General features: G+C 31.7%; 1 protein-coding gene across 1 annotated transcript; it reads left to right on the top strand.

Moving 5' to 3' along the window:
- Positions 1–984: 984 nt before the first annotated feature.
- On the top strand, positions 985–18,004 carry LOC137009179 (sodium/hydrogen exchanger 9B2). Its single transcript, XM_067371167.1, has 13 exons — positions 985–1,748; positions 2,119–2,210; positions 2,714–2,806; positions 11,053–11,223; positions 12,052–12,194; positions 12,894–13,021; positions 15,182–15,357; positions 15,447–15,553; positions 15,662–15,811; positions 16,011–16,119; positions 16,355–16,491; positions 16,639–16,819; positions 17,551–18,004. Exons 2-13 carry the CDS (start codon positions 2,171–2,173, stop codon positions 17,601–17,603), a joined length of 1,488 nt encoding a protein of 495 aa, XP_067227268.1. The 5' UTR covers positions 985–1,748; positions 2,119–2,170; the 3' UTR covers positions 17,604–18,004.
- Positions 18,005–18,261: the final 257 nt, after the last annotated feature.

Below are 18,261 nucleotides of genomic sequence, written 5' to 3'. Positions count from 1 at the left end.
TCCGAAATCACAGCCAATCAGAAGAGCGTGTGGGCGGAGTCTCTCTGCAGGCGTACTGCACTCACAACCAAATCAATCCGAAATCACAGCCAATCAGAAGAGCGTGTGGGCGGAGTCTCTCTGCAGGCATACTGCACTCACAGCCAAATGGATAAGCGCAAAATTCATAAATATCACACCATTTTAACATTATTAAATATACATACTGAGTGACTGAAACAATCTTTGTCATAGAATACACTTACTTATTCACAGATTAAACATTATTGTTTCCTTTCATTTATTTTCAAGATTATCTCTTTAAGAACGGCTATAAATGATATTCAAACTCACATTACACACTTTAAACATTAACTAAAGCACATCATCAGTACCTGAGATTATTGTTGTCATAGTTTGTATTAACATGGAAAAAGCGGCTCTTATCGTGCAGGTCGTCTGGTTAGGACACGAGGTCAGGGCAGAGTTGTAACGGAATACATGATGTAACGCTGTTCCAGATTCAGAATCCAGTAATGAAGTTACTGTAATTGTTATGTTTTCAGGCACAGTATTCAGATGACAGCTACATTATCACATTTCGATTTCTTCACTCATATTGAGCACAGCATGCATGTTCTCTCGCTCTGTCCACATGCGACCAGTCGAGTTTATCGCACACACTGCATTTCACACATCAATCATACACACATATTGCGTGTTGTTTTGTAGATTTGTGTCATCTGCCGTGTATCTATAACCAGCAGTATTATAATAATAATAAAGTCTTGTGATTCACCGCATGTATCGTCATCTTTGTGTTGTTATTAACAGTATCGTTTGACGTGCTGTAATTCACAGTTACTGACAGTGACAATTATATGTGGTTTTGTGAGAGAACTGTGATTTCTTCAGCTTGATTCGTTGATTTGTTCGTTCACTCGTTCCTTCACGTGTGGATGTAACGACTGTCTCTGATCAGGAACGTCAAACTACAATGCAGCAGATGAATGTTGTGGCGTTTGTCCAGATGAGACGAGCGCTGCTGACACACAGATGCTGTACAGACAACAATAACACTGTGTGTGTGTGTGTGTGTGTGTGTGTGTGTGTGTGTGTGTGTGTGTGTGTGTGTCTGTGAGACTCCAGTCATTGCTGTCAACACCGTTAACAGAATGTTTCTAAGCAGTTCCAACATGAAACAATCTCTTATTTTCATTGATTACTGTGATTCTACTTCAGTCTGATTTCCTGCAAGTCAAACGTGTGTGTGAGAGAGATGTTCATGATGGTGAATAGACAGAATGTCTTTATATATTGCACACACACACACACACACACACACACACACACACACACACACACACACACACACACACACACACACAGTGTATATACACACTGGCAGTCGGTGACTATAAATGGAAGTGGTTTGCGGGTCAGATGATGTTCACACACACGGGCACCGGCGGCACTGAACATGTATCACACTTATGGCACAGACAGCTCGACTATAAACAGGAACAAACGGACGTAAACATCAGGACTTTAAAACAAACACCGTGAGTGACGTGTGACGTTACACACACCTTCTGCACCGTGATGGAAGGTGTTCATCAGATGCTGTGATGACCAGAGCTCTTGTGATGAACACACACTGATTCACACATGTCATGTGCTGTGAGTCTCATGTGTGTGAATCAGTGTGTGTGTGTGTGTGTGTGAATCAGTCGCTGGTCGTCTGCTGCTTCTCTCAGAGCTTTCAACAGGTGAGACAGACATTGATTTATATTCATGTTCATTCGTGTTTTCTTAAATTGTAAAAATGCAATAAGTTAGGGTTAGGGTTAGTGTGAAGTTGCAATATTTCTGACTAGCTGTAGCCTATATAAAAACAATAGATTAGATTTTCTTTAGATTTTTGATTTTTACTTTTTACTACATTCAAGAAAATATGATTTTTTTGTTCATTATCTTTTGAAATAAAGTGTTGAAAGACAAACTCTGAATTTCAGTTTCATGTTTTGTTAAGATAAATAACTAAAAAATGTGATGTATGAAGTAGAATAGCGCAAAATAACAAGGAATCAACATGCTTTAATAATTAAACTGTGTGTGTGTGTGTGTGTGTGTGTGTAGGTTCACATAGGTCAAAGTTCACTTACAGACACCTGATCGTCTGAGGTGAGAAATGGGTGAGGAAATACTTTCAGCAGAACAAACAGAAACCTGTGAGTACACAATACACAACACACAACACACTATACACATACAACACACAATACACATGCAACACACGTATGCAATACACACACATGCACATAGACACAACACACATACATTGGTTGACCACATTAGTAAATCTGAACTACCAATAAGCAATAGTTCTACAGCATTACTAATACATTTTTATCCTTTAATGTTTGTTAATTGACTGTAAACCAACATGAACAAACCAAGAATTGTATTTTTATTTACTAACATTAACAAAGATTAATCAGTGCTATAAAAAAATATATATATATATATATATATATATATATATATATATATATATATATATATATATATATATATATATATAACTGACTCATTGCAGTTAATGCATAATTTAGCAAACCTTATGATAATGTTTAAAGGATACACTTACACACAAACACAGTATATTGTAGTAATTCACAACAACAGTGTGTGTGTGTGTGTGTGTGTGTGTGTGTGTGTGTGTTTCTCTCAGGTCAGAAAACAGCATCAAAACCATCAAGTTTCTGTGGTAAACTCCAGAATTGCCCCAAACCACATGGCTTCACTGCTTCTGTCATTACCAAAGGTGTGTGTGTTAATGTTCATAATATCTGCATATCTTCATGCCTTATAGTCGCATTTATCAGATTAGACGGTAATATAGTTACATTTTGCAATGATATAAACAATCAAACAGTTGAGATTTAATATATATACTATATATTACTTGAGTTTACTAAAGCCTGTGTGTGCGGATGATATATTTATATATCAACTTTATATAAAGAGCTGTGTGATAATATAGTTTATATAGTTATATATCCAACTTTATGTGATAATATAGTTTATATAGTTATATATCCAACTTTATATAAAGAGCCGTGTGATAATATAGTTTATATAGTTACATATCCACCTTTATGTGATAATATAGTTTATATAGTTATATATCCAACTTTATGTGATAATATAGTTTATATAGTTATATATCCAACTTTATGTGATAATATAGTTTATATAGTTATATATCCACCTTTATGTGATAATATAGTTTATATAGTTACATATCCAACTTTATGTGATAATATAGTTTATATAGTTATATATCCAACTTTGTGATAATATAGTTTATATAGTTATATATCCAACTTTGTGATAATATAGTTTATATAGTTACATATCCAACTTTATGTGATAATATAGTTTATATAGTTATATATCCAACTTTATGTGATAATATAGTTTATATAGTTATATATCCACCTTTATGTGATAATATAGTTTATATAGTTATATATCCAACTTTATGTGATAATATAGTTTATATAGTTATATATCCACCTTTATGTGATAATATAGTTTATATAGTTACATATCCAACTTTATGTGATAATATAGTTTATATAGTTATATATCCAACTTTGTGATAATATAGTTTATATAGTTATATATCCAACTTTGTGATAATATAGTTTATATAGTTACATATCCAACTTTATGTGATAATATAGTTTATATAGTTATATATCCAACTTTGTGATAATATAGTTTATATAGTTACATATCCAACTTTATGTGCTAATATAGTTTATATAGTTATATATCCAACTTTATGTGATAATATAGTTTATATAGTTATATATCCAACTTTATGTGATAATATAGTTTATATAGTTATATATCCAACTTTATGTGATAATATAGTTTATATAGTTACATATCCACCTTTATGTGATAATATAGTTTATATAGTTATATATCCAACTTTATATAAAGAGCCGTGTGATAATATAGTTTATATAGTTATATATCCAACTTTATATAAAGAGCCGTGTGATAATATAGTTTATATAGTTATATATCCAACTTTATATAAAGAGCCGTGTGATAATATAGTTTATATAGTTACATATCCACCTTTATGTGATAATATAGTTTATATAGTTATATATCCAACTTTATGTGATAATATAGTTTATATAGTTATATATCCAACTTTATGTGATAATATAGTTTATATAGTTACATATCCACCTTTATGTGATAATATAGTTTATATAGTTATATATCCAACTTTATGTGATAATATAGTTTATATAGTTATATATCCACCTTTATGTGATAATATAGTTTATATAGTTATATATCCAACTTTATGTGATAATATAGTTTATATAGTTATATATCCAACTTTATGTGATAATATAGTTTATATAGTTACATATCCAACTTTATGTGATAATATAGTTTATATAGTTATATATCCAACTTTGTGATAATATAGTTTATATAGTTATATATCCAACTTTGTGATAATATAGTTTATATAGTTACATATCCAACTTTATGTGATAATATAGTTTATATAGTTATATATCCAACTTTATGTGATAATATAGTTTATATAGTTATATATCCAACTTTGTGATAATATAGTTTATATAGTTATATATCCAACTTTGTGATAATATAGTTTATATAGTTACATATCCAACTTTATGTGATAATATAGTTTATATAGTTATATATCCAACTTTATGTGATAATATAGTTTATATAGTTATATATCCAACTTTGTGATAATATAGTTTATATAGTTACATATCCACCTTTATGTGATAATATAGTTTATATAGTTATATATCCAACTTTATGTGATAATATAGTTTATATAGTTATATATCCAACTTTATATAAAGAGCCGTGTGATAATATAGTTTATATAGTTACATATCCACCTTTATGTGATAATATAGTTTATATAGTTATATATCCAACTTTATGTGATAATATAGTTTATATAGTTATATATCCAACTTTATGTGATAATATAGTTTATATAGTTATATATCCAACTTTATGTGATAATATAGTTTATATAGTTACATATCCACCTTTATGTGATAATATAGTTTATATAGTTATATATCCAACTTTATGTGATAATATAGTTTATATAGTTATATATCCAACTTTATGTGATAATATAGTTTATATAGTTATATATCCAACTTTATGTGATAATATAGTTTATATAGTTATATATCCAACTTTATATAAAGAGCTGTGTGATAATATAGTTTATATAGTTATATATCCAACTTTATGTGATAATATAGTTTATATAGTTATATATCCAACTTTATGTGATAATATAGTTTATATAGTTATATATCCACCTTTATGTGATAATATAGTTTATATAGTTATATATCCAACTTTATGTGATAATATAGTTTATATAGTTATATATCCACCTTTATGTGATAATATAGTTTATATAGTTATATATCCAACTTTATGTGATAATATAGTTTATATAGTTATATATCCAACTTTATGTGATAATATAGTTTATATAGTTATATATCCAACTTTATGTGATAATATAGTTTATATAGTTATATATCCAACTTTATGTGATAATATAGTTTATATAGTTATATATCCAACTTTATGTGATAATATAGTTTATATAGTTATATATCCAACTTTATGTGATAATATAGTTTATATAGTTATATATCCAACTTTATATAAAGAGCTGTGTGATAATATAGTTTATATAGTTATATATCCAACTTTATGTGATAATATAGTTTATATAGTTATATATCCAACTTTATGTGATAATATAGTTTATATAGTTATATATCCAACTTTATGTGATAATATAGTTTATATAGTTATATATCCAACTTTATGTGATAATATAGTTTATATAGTTATATATCCAACTTTATGTGATAATATAGTTTATATAGTTATATATCCAACTTTATGTGATAATATAGTTTATATAGTTATATATCCAACTTTATGTGATAATATAGTTTATATAGTTATATATCCAACTTTATGTGATAATATAGTTTATATAGTTATATATCCAACTTTATGTGATAATATAGTTTATATAGTTATATATCCAACTTTATGTGATAATATAGTTTATATAGTTATATATCCAACTTTATGTGATAATATAGTTTATATAGTTATATATCCAACTTTATGTGATAATATAGTTTATATAGTTATATATCCAACTTTATGTGATAATATAGTTTATATAGTTATATATCCAACTTTATGTGATAATATAGTTTATATAGTTATATATCCAACTTTATGTGATAATATAGTTTATATAGTTATATATCCAACTTTATGTGATAATATAGTTTATATAGTTATATATCCAACTTTATGTGATAATATAGTTTATATAGTTATATATCCAACTTTATGTGATAATATAGTTTATATAGTTATATATCCAACTTTATGTGATAATATAGTTTATATAGTTATATATCCAACTTTATGTGATAATATAGTTTATATAGTTATATATCCAACTTTATGTGATAATATAGTTTATATAGTTATATATCCAACTTTATGTGATAATATAGTTTATATAGTTATATATCCAACTTTATGTGATAATATAGTTTATATAGTTATATATCCAACTTTATGTGATAATATAGTTTATATAGTTATATATCCAACTTTATGTGATAATATAGTTTATATAGTTATATATCCAACTTTATGTGATAATATAGTTTATATAGTTATATATCCAACTTTATGTGATAATATAGTTTATATAGTTATATATCCAACTTTATGTGATAATATAGTTTATATAGTTATATATCCAACTTTATGTGATAATATAGTTTATATAGTTATATATCCAACTTTATGTGATAATATAGTTTATATAGTTATATATCCAACTTTATGTGATAATATAGTTTATATAGTTATATATCCAACTTTATGTGATAATATAGTTTATATAGTTATATATCCAACTTTATGTGATAATATAGTTTATATAGTTATATATCCAACTTTATGTGATAATATAGTTTATATAGTTATATATCCAACTTTATGTGATAATATAGTTTATATAGTTATATATCCAACTTTATGTGATAATATAGTTTATATAGTTATATATCCAACTTTATGTGATAATATAGTTTATATAGTTATATATCCAACTTTATGTGATAATATAGTTTATATAGTTATATATCCAACTTTATGTGATAATATAGTTTATATAGTTATATATCCAACTTTATGTGATAATATAGTTTATATAGTTATATATCCAACTTTATGTGATAATATAGTTTATATAGTTATATATCCAACTTTATGTGATAATATAGTTTATATAGTTATATATCCAACTTTATGTGATAATATAGTTTATATAGTTATATATCCAACTTTATGTGATAATATAGTTTATATAGTTATATATCCAACTTTATGTGATAATATAGTTTATATAGTTATATATCCAACTTTATGTGATAATATAGTTTATATAGTTATATATCCAACTTTATGTGATAATATAGTTTATATAGTTATATATCCAACTTTATGTGATAATATAGTTTATATAGTTATATATCCAACTTTATGTGATAATATAGTTTATATAGTTATATATCCAACTTTATGTGATAATATAGTTTATATAGTTATATATCCAACTTTATGTGATAATATAGTTTATATAGTTATATATCCACCTTTATGTGATAATATAGTTTATATAGTTATATATCCAACTTTATGTGATAATATAGTTTATATAGTTATATATCCAACTTTATGTGATAATATAGTTTATATAGTTACATATCCAACTTTATGTGATAATATAGTTTATATAGTTATATATCCAACTTTATGTGATAATATAGTTTATATAGTTAAATATCCAACTTTATGTGCTAATATAGTTTATATAGTTATATATCCAACTTTATGTGATAATATAGTTTATATAGTTATATATCCAACTTTATGTGATAATATAGTTTATATAGTTATATATCCAACTTTATGTGATAATATAGTTTATATAGTTATATATCCAACTTTATGTGATAATATAGTTTATATAGTTATATATCCAACTTTATGTGATAATATAGTTTATATAGTTATATATCCAACTTTATGTGATAATATAGTTTATATAGTTATATATCCAACTTTATGTGATAATATAGTTTATATAGTTATATATCCAACTTTATGTGATAATATAGTTTATATAGTTATATATCCAACTTTATGTGATAATATAGTTTATATAGTTACATATCCAACTTTATGTGATAATATAGTTTATATAGTTATATATCCAACTTTATGTGATAATATAGTTTATATAGTTACATATCCAACTTTATGTGATAATATAGTTTATATAGTTATATATCCAACTTTATGTGATAATATAGTTTATATAGTTATATATCCAACTTTATGTGATAATATAGTTTATATAGTTACATATCCACCTTTATGTGATAATATAGTTTATATAGTTATATATCCAACTTTATATAAAGAGCCGTGTGATAATATAGTTTATATAGTTATATATCCAACTTTATGTGATAATATAGTTTATATAGTTATATATCCAACTTTATGTGATAATATAGTTTATATAGTTATATATCCAACTTTATATAAAGAGCCGTGTGATAATATAGTTTATATAGTTACATATCCACCTTTATGTGATAATATAGTTTATATAGTTATATATCCAACTTTATATAAAGAGCCGTGTGATAATATAGTTTATATAGTTACATATCCACCTTAATGTGATAATATAGTTTATATAGTTATATATCCAACTTTATGTGATAATATAGTTTATATAGTTATATATCCAACTTAATGTGATAATATAGTTTATATAGTTATATTTCCAACTTTATGTGATAATATAGTTTATATAGTTATATATCCAACTTTATGTGATAATATAGTTTATATAGTTACATATCCACCTTTATGTGATAATATAGTTTATATAGTTATATATCCAACTTTATGTGATAATATAGTTTATATAGTTATATATCCAACTTTATGTGATAATATAGTTTATATAGTTATATATCCAACTTTATGTGATAATATAGTTTATATAGTTATATATCCAACTTTATGTGATAATATAGTTTATATAGTTATATATCCAACTTTATGTGATAATATAGTTTATATAGTTATATATCCAACTTTATATAAAGAGCCGTGTGATAATATAGTTTATATAGTTACATATCCAACTTTATGTGATAATATAGTTTATATAGTTATATATCCAACTTTATGTGATAATATAGTTTATATAGTTATATATCCAACTTTATGTGATAATATAGTTTATATAGTTATATATCCAACTTTATGTGATAATATAGTTTATATAGTTATATATCCAACTTTATGTGATAATATAGTTTATATAGTTATATATCCAACTTTATATAAAGAGCCGTGTGATAATATAGTTTATATAGTTACATATCCACCTTTATGTGATAATATAGTTTATATAGTTATATATCCAACTTTATGTGATAATATAGTTTATATAGTTATATATCCAACTTTATGTGATAATATAGTTTATATAGTTATATATCCAACTTTATGTGATAATATAGTTTATATAGTTACATATCCACCTTTATGTGATAATATAGTTTATATAGTTATATATCCAACTTTATGTGATAATATAGTTTATATAGTTATATATCCAACTTTATATAAAGAGCTGTGTGATAATATAGTTTATATAGTTATATATCCAACTTTATGTGATAATATAGTTTATATAGTTATATATCCAACTTTATATAAAGAGCTGTGTGATAATATAGTTTATATAGTTATATATCCAACTTTATGTGATAATATAGTTTATATAGTTATATATCCAACTTTATGTGATAATATAGTTTATATAGTTATATATCCAACTTTATGTGATAATATAGTTTATATAGTTATATATCCAACTTTATGTGATAATATAGTTTATATAGTTATATATCCAACTTTATGTGATAATATAGTTTATATAGTTATATATCCAACTTTATATAAAGAGCCGTGTGATAATATAGTTTATATAGTTACATATCCACCTTTATGTGATAATATAGTTTATATAGTTATATATCCAACTTTATGTGATAATATAGTTTATATAGTTATATATCCAACTTTATGTGATAATATAGTTTATATAGTTATATATCCAACTTTATGTGATAATATAGTTTATATAGTTACATATCCACCTTTATGTGATAATATAGTTTATATAGTTATATATCCAACTTTATGTGATAATATAGTTTATATAGTTATATATCCAACTTTATGTGATAATATAGTTTATATAGTTACATATCCACCTTTATGTGATAATATAGTTTATATAGTTATATATCCAACTTTATGTGATAATATAGTTTATATAGTTATATATCCAACTTTATATAAAGAGCTGTGTGATAATATAGTTTATATAGTTATATATCCAACTTTATGTGATAATATAGTTTATATAGTTATATATCCAACTTTATATAAAGAGCTGTGTGATAATATAGTTTATATAGTTATATATCCAACTTTATGTGATAATATAGTTTATATAGTTATATATCCAACTTTATGTGATAATATAGTTTATATAGTTATATATCCAACTTTATGTGATAATATAGTTTATATAGTTATATATCCAACTTTATGTGATAATATAGTTTATATAGTTATATATCCAACTTTATGTGATAATATAGTTTATATAGTTATATATCCACCTTTATGTGATAATATAGTTTATATAGTTATATATCCAACTTTATGTGATAATATAGTTTATATAGTTATATATCCGACTTTATATATAGAGCTGTTCGATAATAGTTTATATATTTGTGTGTGTGTGTGTGTTTTCAGCTCTGTTGGGGGTGCTGTTGTTCGGGGTGGTTTGGGCCCTGACGGGTCCTGCATGTCTGCCGGGCCAGAATCTCTTCGGCCTGGTGATTCTGTTCCTGTCGGCTGTGTGTGGAGGAAAACTCATCAGTGTCATCAGATTACCCAGAACACCTCCAATACCAGCTCTACTGGGTAAAACACACACACTCACACACACACACACACACACACACACACACACACACACACACACACACACACACACACACTCACACACTCACACACACACACACACACACACTCACACACACACACACACACACACACACACACACACACACACACACACACACACACACACACACACACACACACACACACACACACACACACACACACACACACACACACACACACACACACACACACTCACACACACACACTCACACACACACACTCACACACACACACACACACTCACACACACACACACACACACACACACACACACACACACACACACACACACACACACACACACACACACACACACACACACACACACACACACACACACACACACACACACACACACACACACTCACACACACACACTCACACACACACACACACACACTCACACACACACACAAACACACACACACACACACACACACTCACACACACACACTCACACTCACACACACACACACACACACACACACTCACACACACACACTCACACACACACACACACACACAGACAAAACTCATGCCGTTCTCATGGTCCTAAGTTGATATTATTAGTTAATCATAATTATGAGATAAAAAGTTAAAACTGACAAAGTCAAAGTTGATATACTAAGTCATTATTTTTATTTTTATGTCATAATTTTGATTTTTCCATACACAGCCCTAAAATTCAATAGCTTTGTTTTTGTATGAATGGACTCTCTATTCTGTGATCTTGAGATCATATATATATTGTATATTGTGTGTGTGTGTGTGTGTGTGTTTCAGGTATGCTGCTGGCCGGTGTGGTGTTGCGTAACGTGCCCTACATCACAGACGCTGTGTACATTGATCAGAGCTGGTCTGCGGCTCTCAGGAACGTGTCTCTCGCTGTGATTCTCACCAGAGCCGGTCTGGGACTCAACGCTGCCGTATGTGCACAACGCCATCAATATTTTTACCAGCCATGAAACTGTTTTTGTAAAAACAGCCAGTTATGACACTAAAATTTTAAATACCGGTGAAAATTCATAATTTTCAGGTACAGAAATTGATTAAAATAATCAAATGTAAAATAACATTGCAGTCTTCACTGTATAAATTAAACATAGATTAATCCTTATTAAAGTTACAAAAGTTATTCAGTCAAGATCAGTGTGATTTTTCTGTCTTTTGTTGTTCGATTAACATTAAAGACACAGACGACAGCAGGAATATATTAGGCTGCTGTCACTTTAAGAGTGAATGCACGGATCCAATATACTGTTACACATGCGTTTTCTTTCTCATGCTTACGTTCACTTAAGACAAAACTATGTTTACGAGGAAACTCACCAATACGGGCATTTTCAAATGCAAGAAGATGTGAAAGAGAGTTCAATTCAGTATTTGCACTGTCTGAGACGCAGATTTCTGGATGTGCACTTTGGATGTTTGCGCACAGAAAACCTCCCATACCAGTAATGAATCGAGTTCCCTTTCACGTCTTCTTGCATTTAAATTTTTCGATAGGCAAGGCTTAAACTTTCGTGAAAGGCTGCCAACTGTCCCACTTGCCAAAAACAACTTTTTACTCGCATTTGGCTCATAGCGAGTGTTCATATTAGGCCCTGTGTGTGTGTGTGTTCCAGGCCCTGCGGCGTTTGAAGGCAGTGTGTGTGAGGGTTGCTGTCGGTCCGTGTGTTTTGGAGGCATGTACGGTGGCTGTAGTGTCTCATTTTCTGCTGGAATTGCCCTGGATATGGAGCTTCATGCTCGGGTAACACACACAGCCGATCTACATTCATTATGATGATTGTTTCATTTGTCGAGCGTCTTTCACAGATTTTAATCGTTCAGTGTTTGTCTTCTGTTAGTTATCATGTTAAAATAATGTTGTTGACATGCCGTCATTTTACGCCGGACTGCTTCACAAACGAGGGTCAATTCAACACAAAAGATGAACATGACGGCACATGCTAGTGGATGAGTTGAATCAACTCCACAGCAACTACATCAATTTATCCACTAACCATTCAGAAACGTCTAAAAGTTGTAACTTCTTCCTGAGTCTCTCCATCAGTGTCGACTCCGGTTTGAACAATGTAAGGCTGAACACTTTCCTCATTTTGGCTGCGTGAGATTCTCCAGCTTTGTTGTTGTTGAGCTTGTAAGGCCCGCCCAATCGGCCCAATGGCGGTTTCCCACAGGACGGGGAAGGTTTCTTGCGCGTTCCGTCTTTTCAGCGTGGCAAAGTAGTTTAATTCCAAATAATCTCTTATCTGACTCCATGTTATTATGACCTCGAATTTAGTTTAGAATGTCAATTGATTATTGGTCATTTGTATAATAATTTAGCTTTACATTTAAATATTCTATTTAACTCTTTACTCTTATTGTACTTGTTCATTCGGTTCTCAGTGTCGCACAGGGTCCTCTCACTGGCCATTCATTAATATGCGGGCCCACGAACACAAACTCGCCAGTCTTGGTCACTAGACAGAGGTAATTGACTATATTAATAGAGTGCCGCTCTCATGCTTGCTTTCTCTAAAAGTATTTGGTTTAGTCCCCTTAGATCTGTATACACTTGAATTAGAGTAACACTAACTCTAGTCAGAGGTCACAACCACTACTACTGTTAAGCCGACCAATATTACTTCTCTTATAGTAGCTTTGGTTTGGTTATGCCATGATTTCTCATGTACACTTAGCTAGAGTAACATTACAATAAACAGAGGTAAGGCTCACCCTATTTAGGTTGGTCGATTAGATGTCCTAAACGGAATTCCCTTTTTAGCCATTACAGTCTAAGTACACTTGAACTAATGCCAAGCGTTAGTCGGAGCTCTAAAATCACAGTTAGTGTGCCCTATGCTCCACTCAACTGGACTTTAGTCCGTTACTAACCTGACGCAGATTTGCGGTAACAATGGATACATTGTAATCTACTGAAGTCAATAATTTCAGAGTAAGTCAGAATAAATCAAATGTGACAATTTATTAGTCAGGTAAATGTATCATGCCAATTACATAATCAATTCAAAGGTGATCAATACCAAACATCAAATGCTCAGAAATAGAGTAAGATGCATACCTGACATTAGGAAAATACACACTGCTGAGTGTCCTGGACACCCAACAATGAGGGCTCGTCTGAATACAGAAGCGCGCCGAGCCTTTTGCAACATTTCTTTAAATACTCAGACCAAGACAAAACATCCCCCAATGTGGGGCATGAATTTACAATCAGAATTTGCATTGACTAGGGTTACAGACCTCAGGGGTTCGCACCTTGCTGTGGAACAGGAGGTAATTTGGATCAAAACCTTGGGAAAGGGACACACCCATGATTGCAACCAAAGTATCTCTAAAACTCTTAAAACCTTTAATACCTTTGGTTTACGTTTATGTAGACGAGACCGTTGTACCAGTTGCACTGAGACATTTCAAACGATACCAAACATTGTATAGCATTCTTTGATGATTGTTCACATTAAACCAGATTGATTTTGGGTGAATTGGTCATCTCTGTATGTAGAGAGAAGAGATGGGGGGAGAGGGTGAAGGGAGTGAAATGTAGATTAAGGCAGATGCTGAGGTGTGATTGACTCAGTGTGATTGCGTCTCGGGTGGGGATGCTATTTTGCAAGAGAGAGTTCAAATGGTAATTTTCTTTGTTTTCTCAAAGAGTAGCCCTTTTGGTCCAGGCACCCTGGCATCAGTCTTACACGCTGTTAAAGCTCCGCCCTCTTCTGGAGCAGCAGCTCATTTGCATTTAAAGGGACACACACAAAAACGGCGTGTTTTTGCTCACACCCAAATAGGGGCAAATTTGACAAGCTATTATAAATGATCTGTGGGGGATTTTGAGTTCAGCATCCTGTTAGCTGATTCACATTCACTCTTAAGAGCTGAAAGGATCTGATTCTCTGTGTAGTTTTGTTCTGGCCGCTGTCTCTCCGGCTGTGGTGGTTCCGTCCATGTTGCTCCTCCAGTCGGACGGATTTGGTGTTCAGAAAGGAATTCCCACTCTTCTGATGGCCGCTGGGAGCTTTGATGATATTCTCGCCATCACTGGATTCACCACCTGCCTGGGCGTCGCCTTCGGAACCGGTAACACACACACACACACACACGACAGTGATTCAAATGTTTGTCATTTTCCATCCTGAAAACACCCAAAAAGTGTTTGTTCACCAAAGGATCCACATGGATGAATGTGGGTAAAGGAGTTCTGGAGGTGTTGGCAGGAGTTCTGGCAGGAGGAGTGATGGGAGTCCTGCTTCATTTCTTCCCCAGCGATGACCAGGTGACACACACACACACACACACACACACACACACACACACACACACACACACACACACAGATGAATACAAACTAGTAAACATGACCTCTGTGTGTGTGTGTGTGCAGTCAGATGTGGTGTTGCGGCGCTCGTGTCTGTTGTTGGGTCTGTCCGTGTTCAGTGTGTTTGGCAGTCTGGCCGCGGGTCTGGGCGGCGCCGGCGGTCTCTGCACACTCGTTCTGGCCTTCATCGCTGGACTCAGCTGGGCAGAACACAAGGTGAAACACCTTCTTCACTTCTGCTCTCACTGTACCTTCATAGTTAAGGTTCTGGTCAACTCTGAGTCAACAGATTGTGCCGTCTTCATCGATGGACCAAAATTAGCCACTTTCCCAAAACACTCAACCAATGACCTTTGGGGCTCTTTGCCCCGATATATTACAATATTTCTGACTCTGTGTGTGTGTGTGTGTCCAGGCTCCAGTGGCGGCAGTGGTGGGCCGGTTCTGGGACGTGTTTCAGCCGCTCTTGTTTGGTCTGATCGGAGCAGAAATCAGCATCTCGTCTCTCAGCGCTTACACTGTCGGTCAGAGTCAGGGAATCTCACGCACACGTTGCTTTGGTCATTTCAAGGACTTTACAACTAACCCTAAATCTGCTGTCTTATTCAGAGATGATAACATCCCCTAAATCTCAGAAACATTTTCTGTTTTTCACATCGTTACTCAACCATTATTTAGTATGTTTACTGAGTCGCTTGAACTAAAGGACAATTTTACGCTTTACATGATCACTGTAAATCGGGTCTCTTCTGTCTGTAGGTTTGGGTGTCGCCACCCTGTGTGTGGGTTTGCTGGTCCGCGTGTTGGTGACGTTCTGTGTGGTTCTGTTTGCTGGTTTTAATATGAAGGAAAAGATCTTTATATCTCTGGCCTGGATGCCTAAAGCCACAGTACAAGTGAGCCTTGATGAAAACTTTATTGAAATCATGCTTTCTTTGCTTTATTTACAGAGAACCCAATGACATGTTTTTGAATCCATCAGCTTAACAGGAAATGACATCACTGCTGTCATGTTTCATTACCTCGCACGTGTGTGTGTTCAGGCAGCTATCGGCTCCACGGCGTTGGACGTGGCCCGCAGCACTGGAGACGAGCAGCTACAGAAATATGGGATGGATGTTTTGACTGTGGCGGTTCTTGCGATTCTCATCACGGCGCCGGTCGGAGCGCTTGCCATCGGCCTCACCGGACCCAAACTACTGCAGCAGGACACACACGCGCTAGGTGAGCAACACACACAGCACTACGAGTTCTGGGACAAAAGATTAGAATACAATGCCAAATTTTTTGCTGTACCATTTTTTTTTTTTAAATTGAAGTTCCTCGTGAAGTTCCTCCAGCTCATTTTAAAACACGTTCTATTCCTCCTTGCTGGTGAGTTAAAGAGGCATTAGGACTTTGTATTAGATAATTTAAAGTTTCTTCTTTACCAATCTTTTTTATGATCCCTTCAACGTTGCATATTTGCCAATACACAGTGGCACTTATTGCACCATTGGCCCAATGGTGCGCCCCTCATGGTGATTTTGTCCACCAAAACTAAGACCAAATTTTGCAATATGTTAGAGCAGCAGTATGCTTAGTATGACGCCTTCATGTCCTGTTTAACACATCATCAAACTGCATGGAAAAAATACTTGCAGTGAACTGGGCTGATGGTGCAGTAAGCATCTGTCCGTTGTCAAATATGTCAAATTCAAGGGTTCATAAAAAATGAGTGGTGAGATAAAACCTGCCCAAATTTTGCATATTGTCAGCGCCGTAGGCCTAGTGTAAAGCCTTTATGTCTGCTTTAATAAAAGGGGACAGAGAAACTGGGCTGATGGTGCAAAAAGCACCTGTGTATTGTCAAATTGGTAAAATAAAAACTTTGGATTTTATTGTATTCCTGGAGGTAGCTTCTTACATACACTCTCTCTAATGATTGTCATGCCTTGTTGTTTGTCTGCTTGTAGATCAGTGTGAGCGTGAGAGCAGTCGTGTCGGCGGTCTGGAGTCCAAACTCTGAATCACAAACTCATCTCAACATGCGTCCATGATTTGGTGTTGCTCACACACCTAAACCTTTATGCACTTGACCTAGCTTTATCAGTACTGATCTGCATGTACCTGACAGCAGATTTCAGTGCAATAAAACTCTTTCTCTGTCCTTGTTCTGTTGGAGTTTTTCAAGCAGAAATGTGCACAAATTACATAGTAAAATATGAACTAATAAACCGCTTACAATAGTCATTAGCTCACGTTGTAATGATGGCTTTAATAATGCATCACATGATCTGTGAGTTTCTACTCTGTTTAAACTACTTTGAGGCAGATGATCAAACTCTTCACCACAAGACAGATTTCATGATACAGTAATTTATTCCTGGAATTTCTCTCGTGTCTATGCCAAGTTGTTACTAATAGAAAGCGGTGTCCTATATTTCTCAACATTGTTGCACAAACTGCTGAAATTTTTAACGAGTTCGTTTGCCCATATAATCTTTAGGGTATTAGTTTAGCTAATTTGGCTTGCTGTCCACTGAGGAGGGGCTCGATGAAGCATCTTCACCTCGAGCTCTGATACACCCCCCAGTGAATAAACATAGGATGTGATTACATAGGGCAAGGTACCTGAAATGAAGGTGGAGTTTGGGGAGGTGGAGGGATGCTGGAACAGCTGAGAC

Source organism: Chanodichthys erythropterus, chromosome 20 (assembly GCF_024489055.1).
Source record: "Chanodichthys erythropterus isolate Z2021 chromosome 20, ASM2448905v1, whole genome shotgun sequence".
NCBI classification, from domain to species: domain Eukaryota; kingdom Metazoa; phylum Chordata; class Actinopteri; order Cypriniformes; family Xenocyprididae; genus Chanodichthys; species Chanodichthys erythropterus.
Note: the sequence above shows the minus strand (reverse complement) of the source record. Positions and strands in the feature narration are given on the sequence as shown.

Excerpts from the sequence above, each read along its gene's own strand:
- LOC137009179 (XM_067371167.1), top strand. The coding sequence starts at position 2,171 with ATGGGTGAGGAAATACTTTCAGCAGAACAAACAGAAACCT. Across the intron at positions 12,195-12,893 it reads GTCTGGGACTCAACGCTGCC|GCCCTGCGGCGTTTGAAGGC; the intron begins GTATGTGCACAA and ends TGTGTGTTCCAG. Across the intron at positions 13,022-15,181 it reads ATATGGAGCTTCATGCTCGG|TTTTGTTCTGGCCGCTGTCT; the intron begins GTAACACACACA and ends TTCTCTGTGTAG.